This window comes from Malaclemys terrapin, chromosome 1 (genome assembly GCF_027887155.1).
Source record: "Malaclemys terrapin pileata isolate rMalTer1 chromosome 1, rMalTer1.hap1, whole genome shotgun sequence".
NCBI lineage: Eukaryota > Metazoa > Chordata > Testudines > Emydidae > Malaclemys > Malaclemys terrapin.
The window spans coordinates 94,080,023-94,093,560 of record NC_071505.1 but is presented as its reverse complement, the minus strand read 5'-3'; the positions used below and the strand labels follow the sequence as shown (position 1 = coordinate 94,093,560).

At 54.5% G+C, this 13,538-nt stretch overlaps 1 protein-coding gene across 1 annotated transcript in view; it reads left to right on the top strand.

The window, feature by feature from the left end:
* The window catches only part of SH3BP1 (SH3 domain binding protein 1), a 36,469-nt gene extending 23,360 nt beyond the window's left edge, over window positions 1-13,109 (top strand). Inside the window, exons 17-20 of the mRNA XM_054010954.1 lie at window positions 107-207; window positions 1,334-1,755; window positions 10,466-11,153; window positions 11,983-13,109. Of these exons, the coding sequence (XP_053866929.1) occupies window positions 107-207; window positions 1,334-1,755; window positions 10,466-11,153; window positions 11,983-12,308 (1,537 nt within the window). The 3' untranslated portion in view covers window positions 12,309-13,109. The remainder of the gene's footprint in view (window positions 1-106; window positions 208-1,333; window positions 1,756-10,465; window positions 11,154-11,982) is intronic.
* Window positions 13,110-13,538: the final 429 nt, after the last annotated feature.

The window sequence follows — 13,538 nt, the reverse complement described above, 5'->3', positions numbered from 1 at the left end:
GCCGCATTCACACGATGTCTCTCTGGCAGACACACGGATTTGAGGCCCATAGTTCAGGTCTCTGGCAGATGTGATTACAGAGACCTGACTTGCCCTTTCCCCACAGCAGAAGAGACCCCGAGATGTCCTCTGGACCAGTCTCCCCAAAGACGACCAGAACTTCTCCTGTGACTGTGGGCCCCTCGGCTGATGACACCACACGCAAAAGTAAGCCTGGCAGGTTGACACACCTCAATGCGTACGGTCTGTCTCGCTTCCGGTGCATGGCCCAGGCACCGACATGCTGCCGATGGAGCTGCAGCTCAGTGGGCTCACCCGTCTGCTGAGGGGTATGTCTCAGCTGGAGGAGGCCCACACTGGGGTACGTTGGTATCAAGGTCCTGCCTGAGTGGCACCACCAGTGCTGGCCCCCATCTCGTCCTGTTCCAAGGTTGGCTTCCCCTCACCAGCCCTGCTTGTTCTGGGAGTGAAAGGGATGCTGGCAGGTGATCAGGGCTGGCTCCAGGCACCAGCGAAGGAAGCAGGTGCCTGGGGCGGCCAATAGAAAGGGGCGGCACTCCGTCCGTTATTGGGGCGGCACGTCCTGGTCTTCGGCAGCAATTCGACAGCAGCTCAATCGGGTTTTTCTTTTTTTCACCACTTGTGGGGGCAAAAAAGCTGGAGCCGGCCCTGCAGGTGATAATGTCGGGGACTGTCTCTAAGCAAGGCTATGACGCAGAGATGTGGGGAAAGGGGCACTGGCCCGGGGACTTGAGCTGGTCCTGGCTGGGCATATTGGGATATAACACGCAATATGGAACTGGGAGCATTTATCGAGCTGGGGCAGGTGAGCTCTGGCTGTTGGGCTTCTCCCCTGCCATAGGACTAGCCTCTGTCATGCCACAGACGTCCCTAATGCAGTTTGACTTGTGGCCCAACTAGTGCAAACAGAACACCATTGTGGGGCATTAATGACTATAAGCCTCTCAATTTACCCATCCTGCCCCTTCTGTGGAGGCAGCAAGCTCCTCCCCTGGCTGTGGGGAAGGTCTTGGCATTCTGCACTGGTGCCTCTGGCCAAAGCTACTATGGGCAGTCCCCTAATTATTTGTGGGGTCCCTGTCAGGGATTAGGACCCCATTGGGCTGGGCATTGTATGAATACATCATGGAGAGCTGGATCCTGCTTTGTCCAGTTCAGACTGGCTGGAAGGGGAGGAACTGTGCCATGGGACTTGGGCATGGGAGCACAGGATGGGAGAGCCAGGAGTCAGGCTGCAGGCCTGCCATGTAGGGACTGTATGGATGGAAAACAAGCTGGTAAAAGGAGTTTTGTTTCCCTGTTTGCTTTGCAGTGAAGCGAGCTGCCCCAGTCCGACCCATGGTGCCCCCACCACAGGTGCAGCCTCGAACCCAAACTTCCACACCTCAAAACCCACCTGTGCCTGAGAGCACTGCCATCCCCAAAGTCTTTCCTCGCCGAACGGTGAGTGGGTCTATGCGAGCTCCCGCTGTCCCACCTCCACTTCCACCCCAGCCTGCCAGACGCCAGAGTCGCGGTGCTCCGCTGTCCCCAAAACCCCCATTGACCCCCAAGTTGCCTCCAGACACCATGAGGGATGAGGGCTCTGCAGCTGGCCAACATTCTGCACATAGTGACAGTACAGAAACCACTGCAGACTGCACCCCAGAGGTAGAAGAGCCGGAGGAGCCATCATATACAGGAGGGCCAGGCTCTTCAGCCACACCCCAGCCAACGGTCCAGTCCCCAGAAAATGACTGAGACTCACTGGAAGCTTTGAAGGCATCAGTTCTGCCTGCCTGCCAAGGATCCAGGGAGGAGGAGGGAAGTGGGACTGGTGCTCCTCCAGAGTCCAGCACACCACATCCATCAAAAATCTATCTAGCAGCTCAGGTGGGACCTTGTGAAGATGGACCAGGATGATCCATGAGACTGTGTTTCCTGGGAAGGTGGTTCACACATCTCCAGCCTTGAAAGTGTTCCCCTTTCCTCTATGTGCTTCCCTTATCTCTCTTCCCAACACTCCCTGCATGTGCGTCTCTGTGCTTTCCAATCTCTCCCTTGAAATAGGGAATCCCACGCTTCCCACTGCTTCCCTCGTCTCCTTATTGGCACTTCATTGCCTATGCCTTCCCAAAAGTACCAGTGAACTTGCTCTTTCCTCTCCAACTACCAGAAACTTTCCATAGGAAGAGACAAACTCCAGCTCCTGGAGTTCTAGGATCCTGCCACAATCTAAGGAGATAGGGGATCATTAGATGCTTATCTAGCATTCCCCTTCTAGCCTTCCCAAATGATTCTGCTTCATTCAACTAATCTCAGGTTTCATAAATCCCCTCTCGCACTTTCAAAGGACCCTGCAGACTCTAGAGAGCAAGGAGTTCACGACTCGTCCTTCTTTTTAAAGACTGGATTTCAGTTACAGGAATCTCGTCTGTATCCAGAATGGTTTGGAGCCATTCAAAGCATAGCCAGAGAAATGGAGTGTATGCACTGAATTGCAACTGATTCACACAGCAGAGGCCATGACTGAGATGAATTTCCAATGAACGAGGTTTGGATACACAGGGTTGTTCTGACGTTTTCTACGTATGTAATGCAATAATTCTCTATCTTTGGGACCAACTTTGCCTTCAAATGAGTTCTGATAAACTCCTCCCACTAAGAATCTCTGACATTGACATAGTGAGGTTTGGGGTAGGACTATTTTTTTAACATGTTGCTGATAAGTTATTTAAAGACTTGGGGCCAAATTTATAGTTGGTGTAAGCAAGCACAACTTAACTAACTTCAGTGGGTTGATCAAGTCTGCATTCATCAAGTCTGAATTTGATCCTGGGATTGTACGTGAGAAAACCCAGTAAAATAAATGCTGCTTTCTGTCTATTGTGTTTTGCGGTATCTCACAGTTTCCTATGGTAATGTACTTTTACAAATATATATGTACATATATTTTAAAGAAAAAGTCTCAACTTTGTCACACTTAATTCTTGCAGGGCTGATCCCTTCTTTCCCTTTGCTTTTCCACCTCTCTTCTCGGAGAATACTAGGAGGTGGGAGACCATCCCAGCACTGAGTTAACAATGGGTTCCCCCATCCCCACCTGTAGTTTTCCCCTAGCCTCTGGGAATACAACAGCATTTAGTTCTCTATAGTGCATGAAAATCACATAAGCTCTGGGTTTTCTCTCCTCCTAGGCAAGCCAGAAATTATTACAACTCTTGGGATAGGCGGGGTGGTGGTGGAAAATCGTATTTAAAGTGCAGGATACAGGACTGACCCATAAGAATTGGGATGGGTAGTGCACCTAAATATGGTCCTGGAAGGTACCAGCTGGGCAGCTTTTGGGTAATATTACAGTCACCATGGGTTAGAACTGTTAGATGACTAATGGGGGCAAGTCCCAGCCTCCTGTGACCTCCCATTCCCCACTCCTAACGTTTCTTCCTGCTTTTATGTGTATGGGCCAGTGGCCATCACCTCTGAGAGGGCCTATGGTTCTAGGGGGTGGAAAATCACAGTATGTGTGGGTGCTTGGTCCATGGAGGGAGGGGAACAAAAAGGTGAGAGGTGACTGCTTAGTGGGTCCATAAGAGTGGTTAACTGCATCCCTTTTGCGGGGCTACCCGGACTCCCTGGTTTGAGCTCTCTGGCAACACTCAGCCCCCAAACAGCACTTGTTTCCTTCCGGCTGCTTTTGCTATGTGCCCGGCCAAGGGAACTGGCCAATTTAGTCTATGGATTTTGCCACTTGTGGTCGCCCCATCGTGGCCAAGCAGCCGCCCCTGCAGGAGCATATCTGTCCACCTCCACATCTAGCTACTTCCAGGGCCTTCCTTGTAGTAGCTCTGAGCACCCTGCGGCCCACTGGGGGCTGTAATGAGCTGGGGTGGGACGGAGGTCACAGCTGCTAGCGTGTAGGACATCCACCCCCTTGCTCTGCTGACTTGGCTATTCTAGGGTTACCATATTTCAGCAAGCAAAAAAGAGGACGGGAGGAGCCCCGCCCTAGCCCCACCCACTTCCCACCCCCCTCAGAACCCCCAACCCTCCCCCCCCGCTCCTTGTCCCCTGACTGCCCCCTCCTGGGACCCCTGCCCCTAACTGCCCCCCCAAGACTTCACCCCCTGCCTAAGCCTCCCTGCCTCTTGTTCCCTGACTGCCCCCTCCTGAGACCCTCCCCCCAATCCTAACTGGCCACCTAGGACCCTACCCCCTACCTGTACCCTAACTGCCCCAACCCTTATCCACACCCCCACCCCCAGACAGACCCCTGGGACTCCCATGCCCCATCCAACCACTCCCCACCCCGACAGCCCCCCCCAGAACTCCCGACCCATCTAAACCCCTCTGCTCCCTGTCCCCTGACTGCTCCGATCCCTCTCCCCACTCCTGCCCCCTGACAGCCCCCCCCAGAACTCCCAACCCCCCCCCCTGCTCCTTGTCCCCTGACTGCCCCCTCCTGGGACCCCTGCTCCTAACTGCCCTCCAGAACCCCACCCCCTACCTAAGCCTCCCTGCCTCTTGTCCCCTGACTGCCCCCTCCTGAGACCCTCCCTTAACTGCCCCCCAGGACCCTACCCCCTACCCGTACCCTGACTGCCCAAAACCTTCTCCACCCCCCCCCAGAAAGCCCCCCCCAAACTCCCGACCCCCCCTCTCTTGACTGCCCCCTCCAGAACCTCCCTGCCCCGTCTCCTGCCCCCTGGCTCCCTTGTCGTTGGCCTTCGGTTCGCCTAAGGTCTCTCTGGCCTGGTCTACACTACGACTTTAATTCGGATTTATCAGCTTTAATTCGAATTAACCCTGTAACCGTCCACACAACGACGCCATTTAATTCGATGTAAAGGGCCCTTTAAATCGATTTCTGTACTCCACCCCAACGAGCGGAGTAGCGCCAAAATCGATTTTAGCAATTCGAATTAGGGTTAGTGTGGCCGCAATTCGATGGTATTGGCCTCCGGGAGCTATCCCACAGTGCATCATTGTGACCGCTCTGGACAGCAATCCGAACTCGGATGCACTGGCCAGGTAGACAGGAAAAGCCCCGCGAACATTTGAACTTCATTTCCTGTTTGCCCAGCGTGGAGAGCACAGGTGACCACAGATACCTCATCAGCACAGGTAACCATGCAGGCTGATAATCGAAAAAGAGCACCAGCATGGACCGTGAGGGAGGTACTGGATCTGATCGCTGTATGGGGAGAGGATTCAGTGCTTGCAGAACTTCGTTCTAAAAGACGAAATGCAAAAACTTTTGAAAAAATTTGCAAGGGCATGATGGAGAGAGGCCACAATAGGGACTCTGAGCAGTGCCGCGTGAAGGTCAAGGAGCTCAGACAAGCCTATCAAAAAACAAAGGAGGCAAACGGTCGCTCCGGGTCAGAGCCGCGGACATGCCGCTACTACGCCGAGCTGCATGCAATTCTAGGGGGGGCTGCCACCACTACCCCACCTTTGTTCGTGGATTCTGGGTCGGGGATAGTCTCGACGCCTGAGGATTCTGCCGATGGGGTAGAGGAGGAGGAGGAGGAGGATGAGCTTGCAGAGAGCACACAGCACTCCATTCTCCCCAACAGCCAGGATCTTTTTCTCACCCTGACTGAAGTACCCTCCCAAGCCTCCCAAGCCAGTACCCAAGACTCTGACCCCATGGAAGGGACCTCAGGTGAGTTTACCTTTTAAAATATAAAACTTGTTTTAAAAGCAAACGGTTTTTAATGATTACTTTGCCTGACTTTGCATTCGCGGTCAGTTCAGCTACTGGAAAAGTCTGTAGCTACTGGAAAAGTCTGTTAACGTGTCTGGGGATGGAGCGGAAATCCTCCAGGGACATCTCCATGAAGCTCTCCTGGAGGTACTCCGAAAGCCTTGCCAGAAGGTTTCTGGGCAGTGCATCCTTATTCCCTCCTCCATGGTAGGACACTTGACCACGCCATGCTTGCAGCAAGTAATCTGGTATCATTGCCTGACAAAGCCTAGCAGCGTATGGTCCCGGTGTTTGCTGGCATTCAAGCAACATCCGTTCTTTATCTTGTTGTGTAATCCTCAGGAGAGTGATATCACTCCTGGTAACCTGGTTGAAATACGGGAACTTAATTAAGGGGACAGAGGTGGCCGTTCCTACTGGGCTGTTTGCCTGTGGCGGAAAATAAATCCTTCCCTGCAGTTAGCCAAGCGCAGATGGGAAATTGGCCCTGAAGTTTTCCGCGTTTGGCTAGCAGGGTTCTTCCCTGTTACCAGCCACGCGGTGGGGGGAGGGTACCGTGATCATCCCAGAGAATTCATGGCGAGGGGGGGGGGGTCGGCGGCGGGGGGGGGGGTAGTTTGGTGCCTGCAGGGATCTTCCCTGATACCAGCCATGCGGTGGGGGGAGGGGTACCGTGATCATCCCAGAGAATTCATGGCGGGGGGGGGGGTTAGTTTGTTTTCTGGTGCTGCTGAATGTTAACAGAAAAACCGCAGCACTCTACTTGCCTGAAGGGGCCCAGACAAGCCCCCCCACACTGCCCCCCCCCCCCCAACTGGCTGAGATTGGCCAGGCTTCTGCAGCACTCTACAGGCTATGCTTGGTATGTGGGAAAGGAGGGTGCAGAAGCTGTAAAACAATGGCTTACCATGGCCGCATGCAAGCCGAATTCTGTTGCCCAGACCTGTGATCTCTAGCAGCAAAGCCACAAGCACTCAGCATTAAGAGGCAAAATGCGACCTTGCACAGAAATCACATGTGCTATGTAATGTGAACAGTGTTGGTCACCGTGAAAGAGTATAAGCATTGTTCTGCAAAATGTAGCTTTTAAAACAATTCTCTCTTTTTTCCCCTCCCTACAGCAGCTGCAAATTCCTCAAGCCTCCCTCCTCCATCCCGAAGGTTATCACAGATAAGGCGTCGTAAGAAGAAGACGCGGGAGGACATGTTTTCTGAAATTATGCAATCCAGCAGGAGTGACAGAGCTCATCTGAATGAGTGGAAGGAAACAGTTTCAAAGTATAGGAAAGAAGTCAGTGAACGTGAGGAGAGGAGGGACCAACGTGAGGAGAGGAGGGACCAACGTGAGGAGAGGAGAGACGATCGAGATGAGAGATGGCGGCAGGAAGACCAGAGGATGAAGGATGCAACGCTGGGGCTGCTCCGGCGTCTGGTGGAGGTTCAGGAACGGCTGCTGGAAAACAGACTGCCGCTTCAGCCCCTGTTCCACCCTCCCCCCTCCCCATGTTCCGTATCCTCCTCACCCAGACGTGTAAGAACGCGGGGGGGGAGGCTCCGTACACCTTCCCATTCCACCCCAGTAGACAGCCCAAGCAAAAGGCTGTCATTTTTTTAACCTTTTCTTTGTGGCTTTTTCCTTCCCAGCAATCCTCCTCCCAAATACCACCCGGGTTCCCTCCCTCTTTTTCTAATCTATTAATAAAGAATAAATGATTTTTAAATGATAGTGACTTTATTTGGTTTGAAAGAAAGCTGGGGGAAGGGGCAGGGTGGGTTCCTTACAGAAAATCAGTCAGTAAAGGGGGAGGGTTTTCATGAAGGAGAAACAAACAGATATTTCACACGGTAGCCTGGCCAGCCATGAAACTGGTTTTCAAAGCTTCTCTGATGCACAGCGCTTCATGGTGTGATCTTCTAATCGCCCTGGTGTCTGGCTGCGCGTAATCAGCAGCCAGGCGATTTGCCTCAGCCTCCCACCCCGCCATAAAGGTCTCCCCCTTACTTTCACAGAGATTGTGGAGCACACAGCAAGCAGAAATAACAATGGGGAGATTTCTTTGGCTGAGGTCAGAGCGAGTCAATAATGAACGCCAGCGACCTTTTAAACGGCCAAATGCACATTCTACCACCATTCTGCACTTGCTTAGCCTGTAGTTAAACAGCTCCTGACTCCTGTCCAGGCTGCCTGTGTATGGCTTCATAAGCCATGGCATTAAGGGGTAGGCTGGGTCCCCAAGAATAACTATGGGCATTTCAACATCCCCAACGGTTATTTTCTGGTCCGGAAAGTAAGTCCCTTGCTGCAGCCCTTTAAACAGAGTAGTGTTCCTGAAGACGCGAGCGTCATGAACCCTTCCCGCCCAGCCCGCGTTGATGTTGGTGAAACGTCCCTTGTGATCCACAAGTGCTTGCAGCACCATTGAAAAGTACCCCTTGCGGTTTATGTACTCGGTGGCTTGGTGCTCCGGTGCCAAGATAGGGATATGGGTTCCGTCTATTGCCCCACCACAGTTAGGGAATCCCATTGCAGCAAAACCATCCACTATAGCCTGCACATTTCCCAGAGTCACTAACTTTCGTAGCAGCACCTGAGTGATTGCTTTGGCTACTTGCATCACAGCAGCCCCCACCGTAGATTTGCCCACTCCAAATTGATTCCCGACTGACCGGTAGCTGTCTGGCGTTGCAAGCTTCCACAGGGCTATCGCCACGCGCTTCTCAACTGTGAGGGCTGCTCTCATCTTGGTATTCTGGCGTTTCAGGGCAGGAGACAGCAAGTCACAAAGTTCCATGAAAGTGCCCTTACGCATGCGAAAGTTCTGCAGCCACTGGGAATCGTCCCAGACCTGCAACACTATGCGGTCCCACCAGTCTGTGCTTGTTTCCCTTGCCCAGAATCGGCGTTCCATGGATAGAATCTGCCCCATTAACAACATGATCTCCAAAGCACCGGGGCCTGTGGTTTCACTGAATTCTGTGTCCGTGTCCGTGTCCATGTCCTCATCATGCTTGTCGCTGCGCTGCCGCCGCCGCTGCCTCCTCGCCTCGTTTTTCTGGTCCTGGCTGAGCATAAACTCCACAAGAACGCGCGAGGTGTTTGCAATATTCATGAGTGCTGTCTTGACCTCAGCGGGCTCCATGCTTGCCGTGGTATGGAGTCTGCAGTGTTCACCCACCCAGGAAAAAAGGCGCGAAAATGGTTGTCTGCCGTCCGTTGCTTTCATGCAGGGAGGGAGGGAGGGAGGGAGTGAGGCTGTACCCAGAACCACCTGCGACGATGTTTTTTGTCCCATCAGGCACTGGGATCTTAACCCACAATCCCAATGGGCGCAGGAGACTGCGGGAACTATGGGATAGCTATGGAATTGCTACCCACAGTGCAACGGTGCAGAAATCGACGCTAGCCCCGGTACTTGGACGCACACCACCGAATTACTGTGCTAGTGTGGCCGCACTCATTTCGACTTTATACAACCTGTTTCTCAAATCCGAATTATCTAAATTCGGATTAATCCCGTAGTGTAGACATACCCTCTGGGCGCTTGCTCAGGAACTGTCTGAGCCGTTCTCCGGTACGCTGGGCAGCAGCGGGGGAGGAGCTCCAGCCTGCCGGAGAGGAATGCAGGGAGGGAGGGAGTGAGCTCTGCTGCAGGGGGAGGAGGGACTGTCTCGCTGTCGGAGCCCCATGTAAATGGCACCATCCGGCTGCCCTGTTAGCCGCGCGTGCTCTGCGGGGGGGGGGGGGGAGTCGGGACATTAACAAATTCCCCCCGACGCTATTTTTAGTTCAAAAATCCGGACATGTCGGGGGAATCGGGAGGAATGGTAACCCTAGGCTATTCCAGGTGCAAGCCGGCGGGGGCGGCCTCCATGGTGTTTGTACAGCGCCTGGCACAGGGGTCCCCTCTCCCGGCCGCCCTGCTGCTTTAGGCGGCTGCTGCGGGCCCGTACCCAGGCGGGAGGTTGCAGACGAGCCGCGGCGGGGCCGCTGAGCTCAAGGAAGCCTCGCGCTCCCCGCACAGCACGCGGCCCCGCGCACCGAGCCCAGCCCTATTGGCTGCGGCGGGCCTCTAGCCTCGACTCCCTCTTCGGCCCCCTCTGTCCGCCTGCCAATCATCTTCTTTTGCCCCGCCTCTCTATTTTCTCGGGTATTATTAAATTAAACAGGCCCGTGGGTCTGTCACTCTCTTAGCCCCACCCCCCTTCAATTTTACGAGCATCTCATTGGCCGCTCGGTCACTGAAAGCCCCACCGGCAGCTGTCGTTTCACCCATTCGCCACCTGCTGAGCATTTTACAATATTTGATAGGCTAATAAGTCTGTCAATCTTTACTGCCCACGCCTTCTCGTTTATTTCCTGCTATTTGAGAGGCTAATGTAGCCGCCATTTTTGTTTTGCCCGCCTCCCTACAGCTTTCTCCCCCTGTAATAGGCTATGGCGGCTGGGGGTTTCCCGACTTCTCATTCAGAGCGGCGTGTGGGCGGACGCTGATTGGCTCTGAACACCTATCAATTCTTCCCTATCTTCCCTCTCATTGGTCCTCGAGGAAACTCAAACACAATCCCTCCTTGCTGTCCCCGAGTCGCTTTTCCCCTCGCATGGGCGCGGTTAATTCTCCCTGCCCATCAAACCTGTCCGCACTAGTGATTGGACGCTGAGGCCTCGCCCCCGATTGCGGTAGGGCTATCGTATTTATCCGTCACGCTTCCCCCACCTCCCGCGGTGATTGGACGGCACTGTCCAGCCCCTTCCAGGTGGGCGGGCCGCGGGCCTGCCCATCAGGCCGAGTGCGCGCGCTGATAGGTGGCGGCGCTTCGCCTGGCGGTGACGTCATTCCCGCGGGAGAAAGCAGCATGGCGGCCTGCAGGCGGCTGAGCGGGGCGAGCGCGCGGGAGGTGCTGGGCCCGGCGCAGGGGCTGCTGTTCGATTGCGACGGGGTGCTGTGGACCGGCGAGCGGGCGGTGCCCGGCGCGCCCGAGCTGCTGGAGCGGCTGAGCCGCAGCGGGAAGGCCACGTTCTTCGTCAGCAACAACAGCCGGCGCTCGGTCTCCGAGCTGGAGCAGCGCTTCAGCCGCCTGGGCTTCCGCGGCGTGCGGGCCGAGCAGGTCTTCAGCTCCGCGCTCTGCTCCGCGCTCTACCTGCGCCAGCGGCTGCTGGGGGCCGGCGACGACGCCTGCCCCGGGCCCGGCCGGGTCTTCGTGCTGGGCGGGGAGGGGCTGCGCGGGGAGCTGCGGGAGGCCGGGCTGCGCCTGGCCGGGGAGGGCGACCCGGCTGGCGGGAAGGACGAGCCGCCGGTGCGCGCCGTGCTGGTCGGCTACGATGATCAGTTCACCTTCGCTAAGCTGTCCGAAGCCTGCGGCTACCTGCGCAACCCACAGTGTTTACTGGTGGCCACCGACCCCGACCCCTGGCACCTGCTCAGCGACGGGCAGTGCACCCCGGGTGAGAGGCCCGGGAGCTGCGATCTCCAGTTGGGGGGTCTGTGGGTCCCACCGCTGCGGCCTCCAGGCACCTAGAGACTCCAGCCTGCCCCTTGCTGGGTGCTGCTGTTTCTCTTGTCACACTGAAGCTGCTGGGCTGAGCCCCAGGGTGTTCCCTGGGCAGATGCAGCTCTGGCAGTTGCCCTGATTGCTGTGGGCCAGAAGGGAGTCAGATGGCTCAGTCCCTTCCTGAGAGTGACAGCCAAGGAGGCTTGGCATCTATGGTGATGGGGCCATGTTACAAAAAAACACCTATCCCACTAGAAACTGCACCAAGAGCTTTAATTCATTTCCCATAGCTGGACTGGGCCAGGGACCTATATGTGAGAGGTGCCATGCCCCATCCCTAGTAGCCCCTTCAGATGGTGATGACTGACCGTGGTTCTCTCTCTTTATCTAGAAAAGATGCATCTAATCCTTAAACTTCACTGAACCACCAGTGGTTGTTATGTGTTATGGGGGCAGTGCCTAGAAGTGCCATTCATGAACCAAGACCCCATGGTGTGCGGTGGTGCACAAACCCACAATAAAAAGATGGTGCCTGACCCTGACAATAAGGGCCTATCTCAAATAAGAGGGACAGTGCTACCCCTCAAACTCTGGGTATAACGTGCACTGAACCTCAAAGAGGCAAGCAGGAGATTTTTGAATTCCACTGACTGGCAGGGATGCTAACTCCCTGTCTGTCCTGGGATAACAAGCATTTGTTCTGAGTTTCTCCCTCCTGGCTGAGCCCCATAGTAGCTAAAATCTCATATTGATTTGTGAATGCCTGTTTCTCTCCTTCCCAGGGACAGGGAGTCTCATGGCTGCAGTGGAAACAGCCTCAGGGCGCAAGGCGGTGGTGGTGGGGAAGCCGAACACGTATATGTTCGACTGCATTGTAGAGCGCTTTGGTGTGGACCCTTCCAGCACCCTCATGGTGGGCGATCGGCTGGAGACAGATATCCTGTTCGGCAAGAACTGTGGGCTTGCCACGGTCCTGACCCTGACTGGTGTGTCCCGCCTGGAGGAGGCACAGGCCTACATGGCCAGCGAGAGCCCTGCTGCAAAGGACCTGGTGCCCAACTACTATGTGGACAGCATTGCAGACTTGATAGAAGGCCTGGATGAGTAGGGGGTGGGGTGGAGTGTGGGGGGGTTCCCAATCCCAGTCCAGATTTCCACCCATTCCCATTCTTCTCTCCCTTCTTTCTCAATTCCTGGCTCTACCCAGTCCATTATTTATGCATTTATTTTGCAGGGGGGCAGGGTGTGAGTAGTTGTCTTTCCTCCTTTATCCTGCCAAGAACAAAACTTGCCTGATAGAATCCTTCCCCTTCAGTTAAACCTGCTACCACTGACTCTAAAGGAGAACTGGAAGCCTTGTGTTAAAAGCAGGGCGGGGGCATGTGCAAGCCAAACCAGTGTCTGTTTGCTCCCCAGTGGGGTGAGGGCAGGCTGTCTTATTTTTCTTTTGTATATAACCAGTGGCGGCCTTTACTGCTATGCCCTCCACTCTCTGTGGAAGAAAGTGTAGGGAAAAGGCTCTTCTGGCCAGACCAGTGAAGTGTATCAGTAACGAACTGTGTAGCTTTTGCCTGTGTCTGATGGGTTGTGATCCCACTACTACAGTGGGAAAGGGATCTGTGTCCATACCTCACTGCTATTGTGTGGCTGTGCACGAGATAGCGTTGGTATTGTCAGTGCTGTGAACGTGCCACAGCCCCGGAAATCATTCCTTGCTGCTTTGTCTTTTTACAATTTTATTTATGAATTAACTTATTTATGGAAGTTTGTATAAATTATTGCTGATTGGCTGTGCCGGGGGTGGGGACGGTGCCTTTGGGCCCCACTCACTGCTTCTGTCCCATATTGTTGTGGTTCTTTGACACTCGCCATTTTTCAGTATATAATAAAGTGCGAGCGTGAGCTGGAATTGGCCTCCTTCATTCCCCTATCTCTGGTGGGCGGAGGGGTGGGAGGGAAAGAAACACGACAAATGTAGGACTGAAATTAGGAGGTCTTAGTCAAGTTTCTAGGGGGCAGGAGTTGTTGGTCCTTCCCCTTTTAAGGACTGAGTGGATTATGCAGTGGGAACCCCTTTCTCACTCTAAGACATGGGCGGGGGGGCATTTTGGAAGCTTACGCTACTGCTGCCTGGCATGATGAAGGCCTCTGGTTGGTGGGGCTATGTGGCACCTTTAATAGCACTGCACCCACGCATCCTAGGTGTCTGAATTAGGCTTGGTTGGCTTACATCTGAGGGTGGCTACAAGAATACAACCCAAGCTCAGTGGATTGGCCATGTGATTCTACTGCCTCTTTCCTTCCCATTCTGGAGAAAGCGATGTCTTGGCCGCAGATC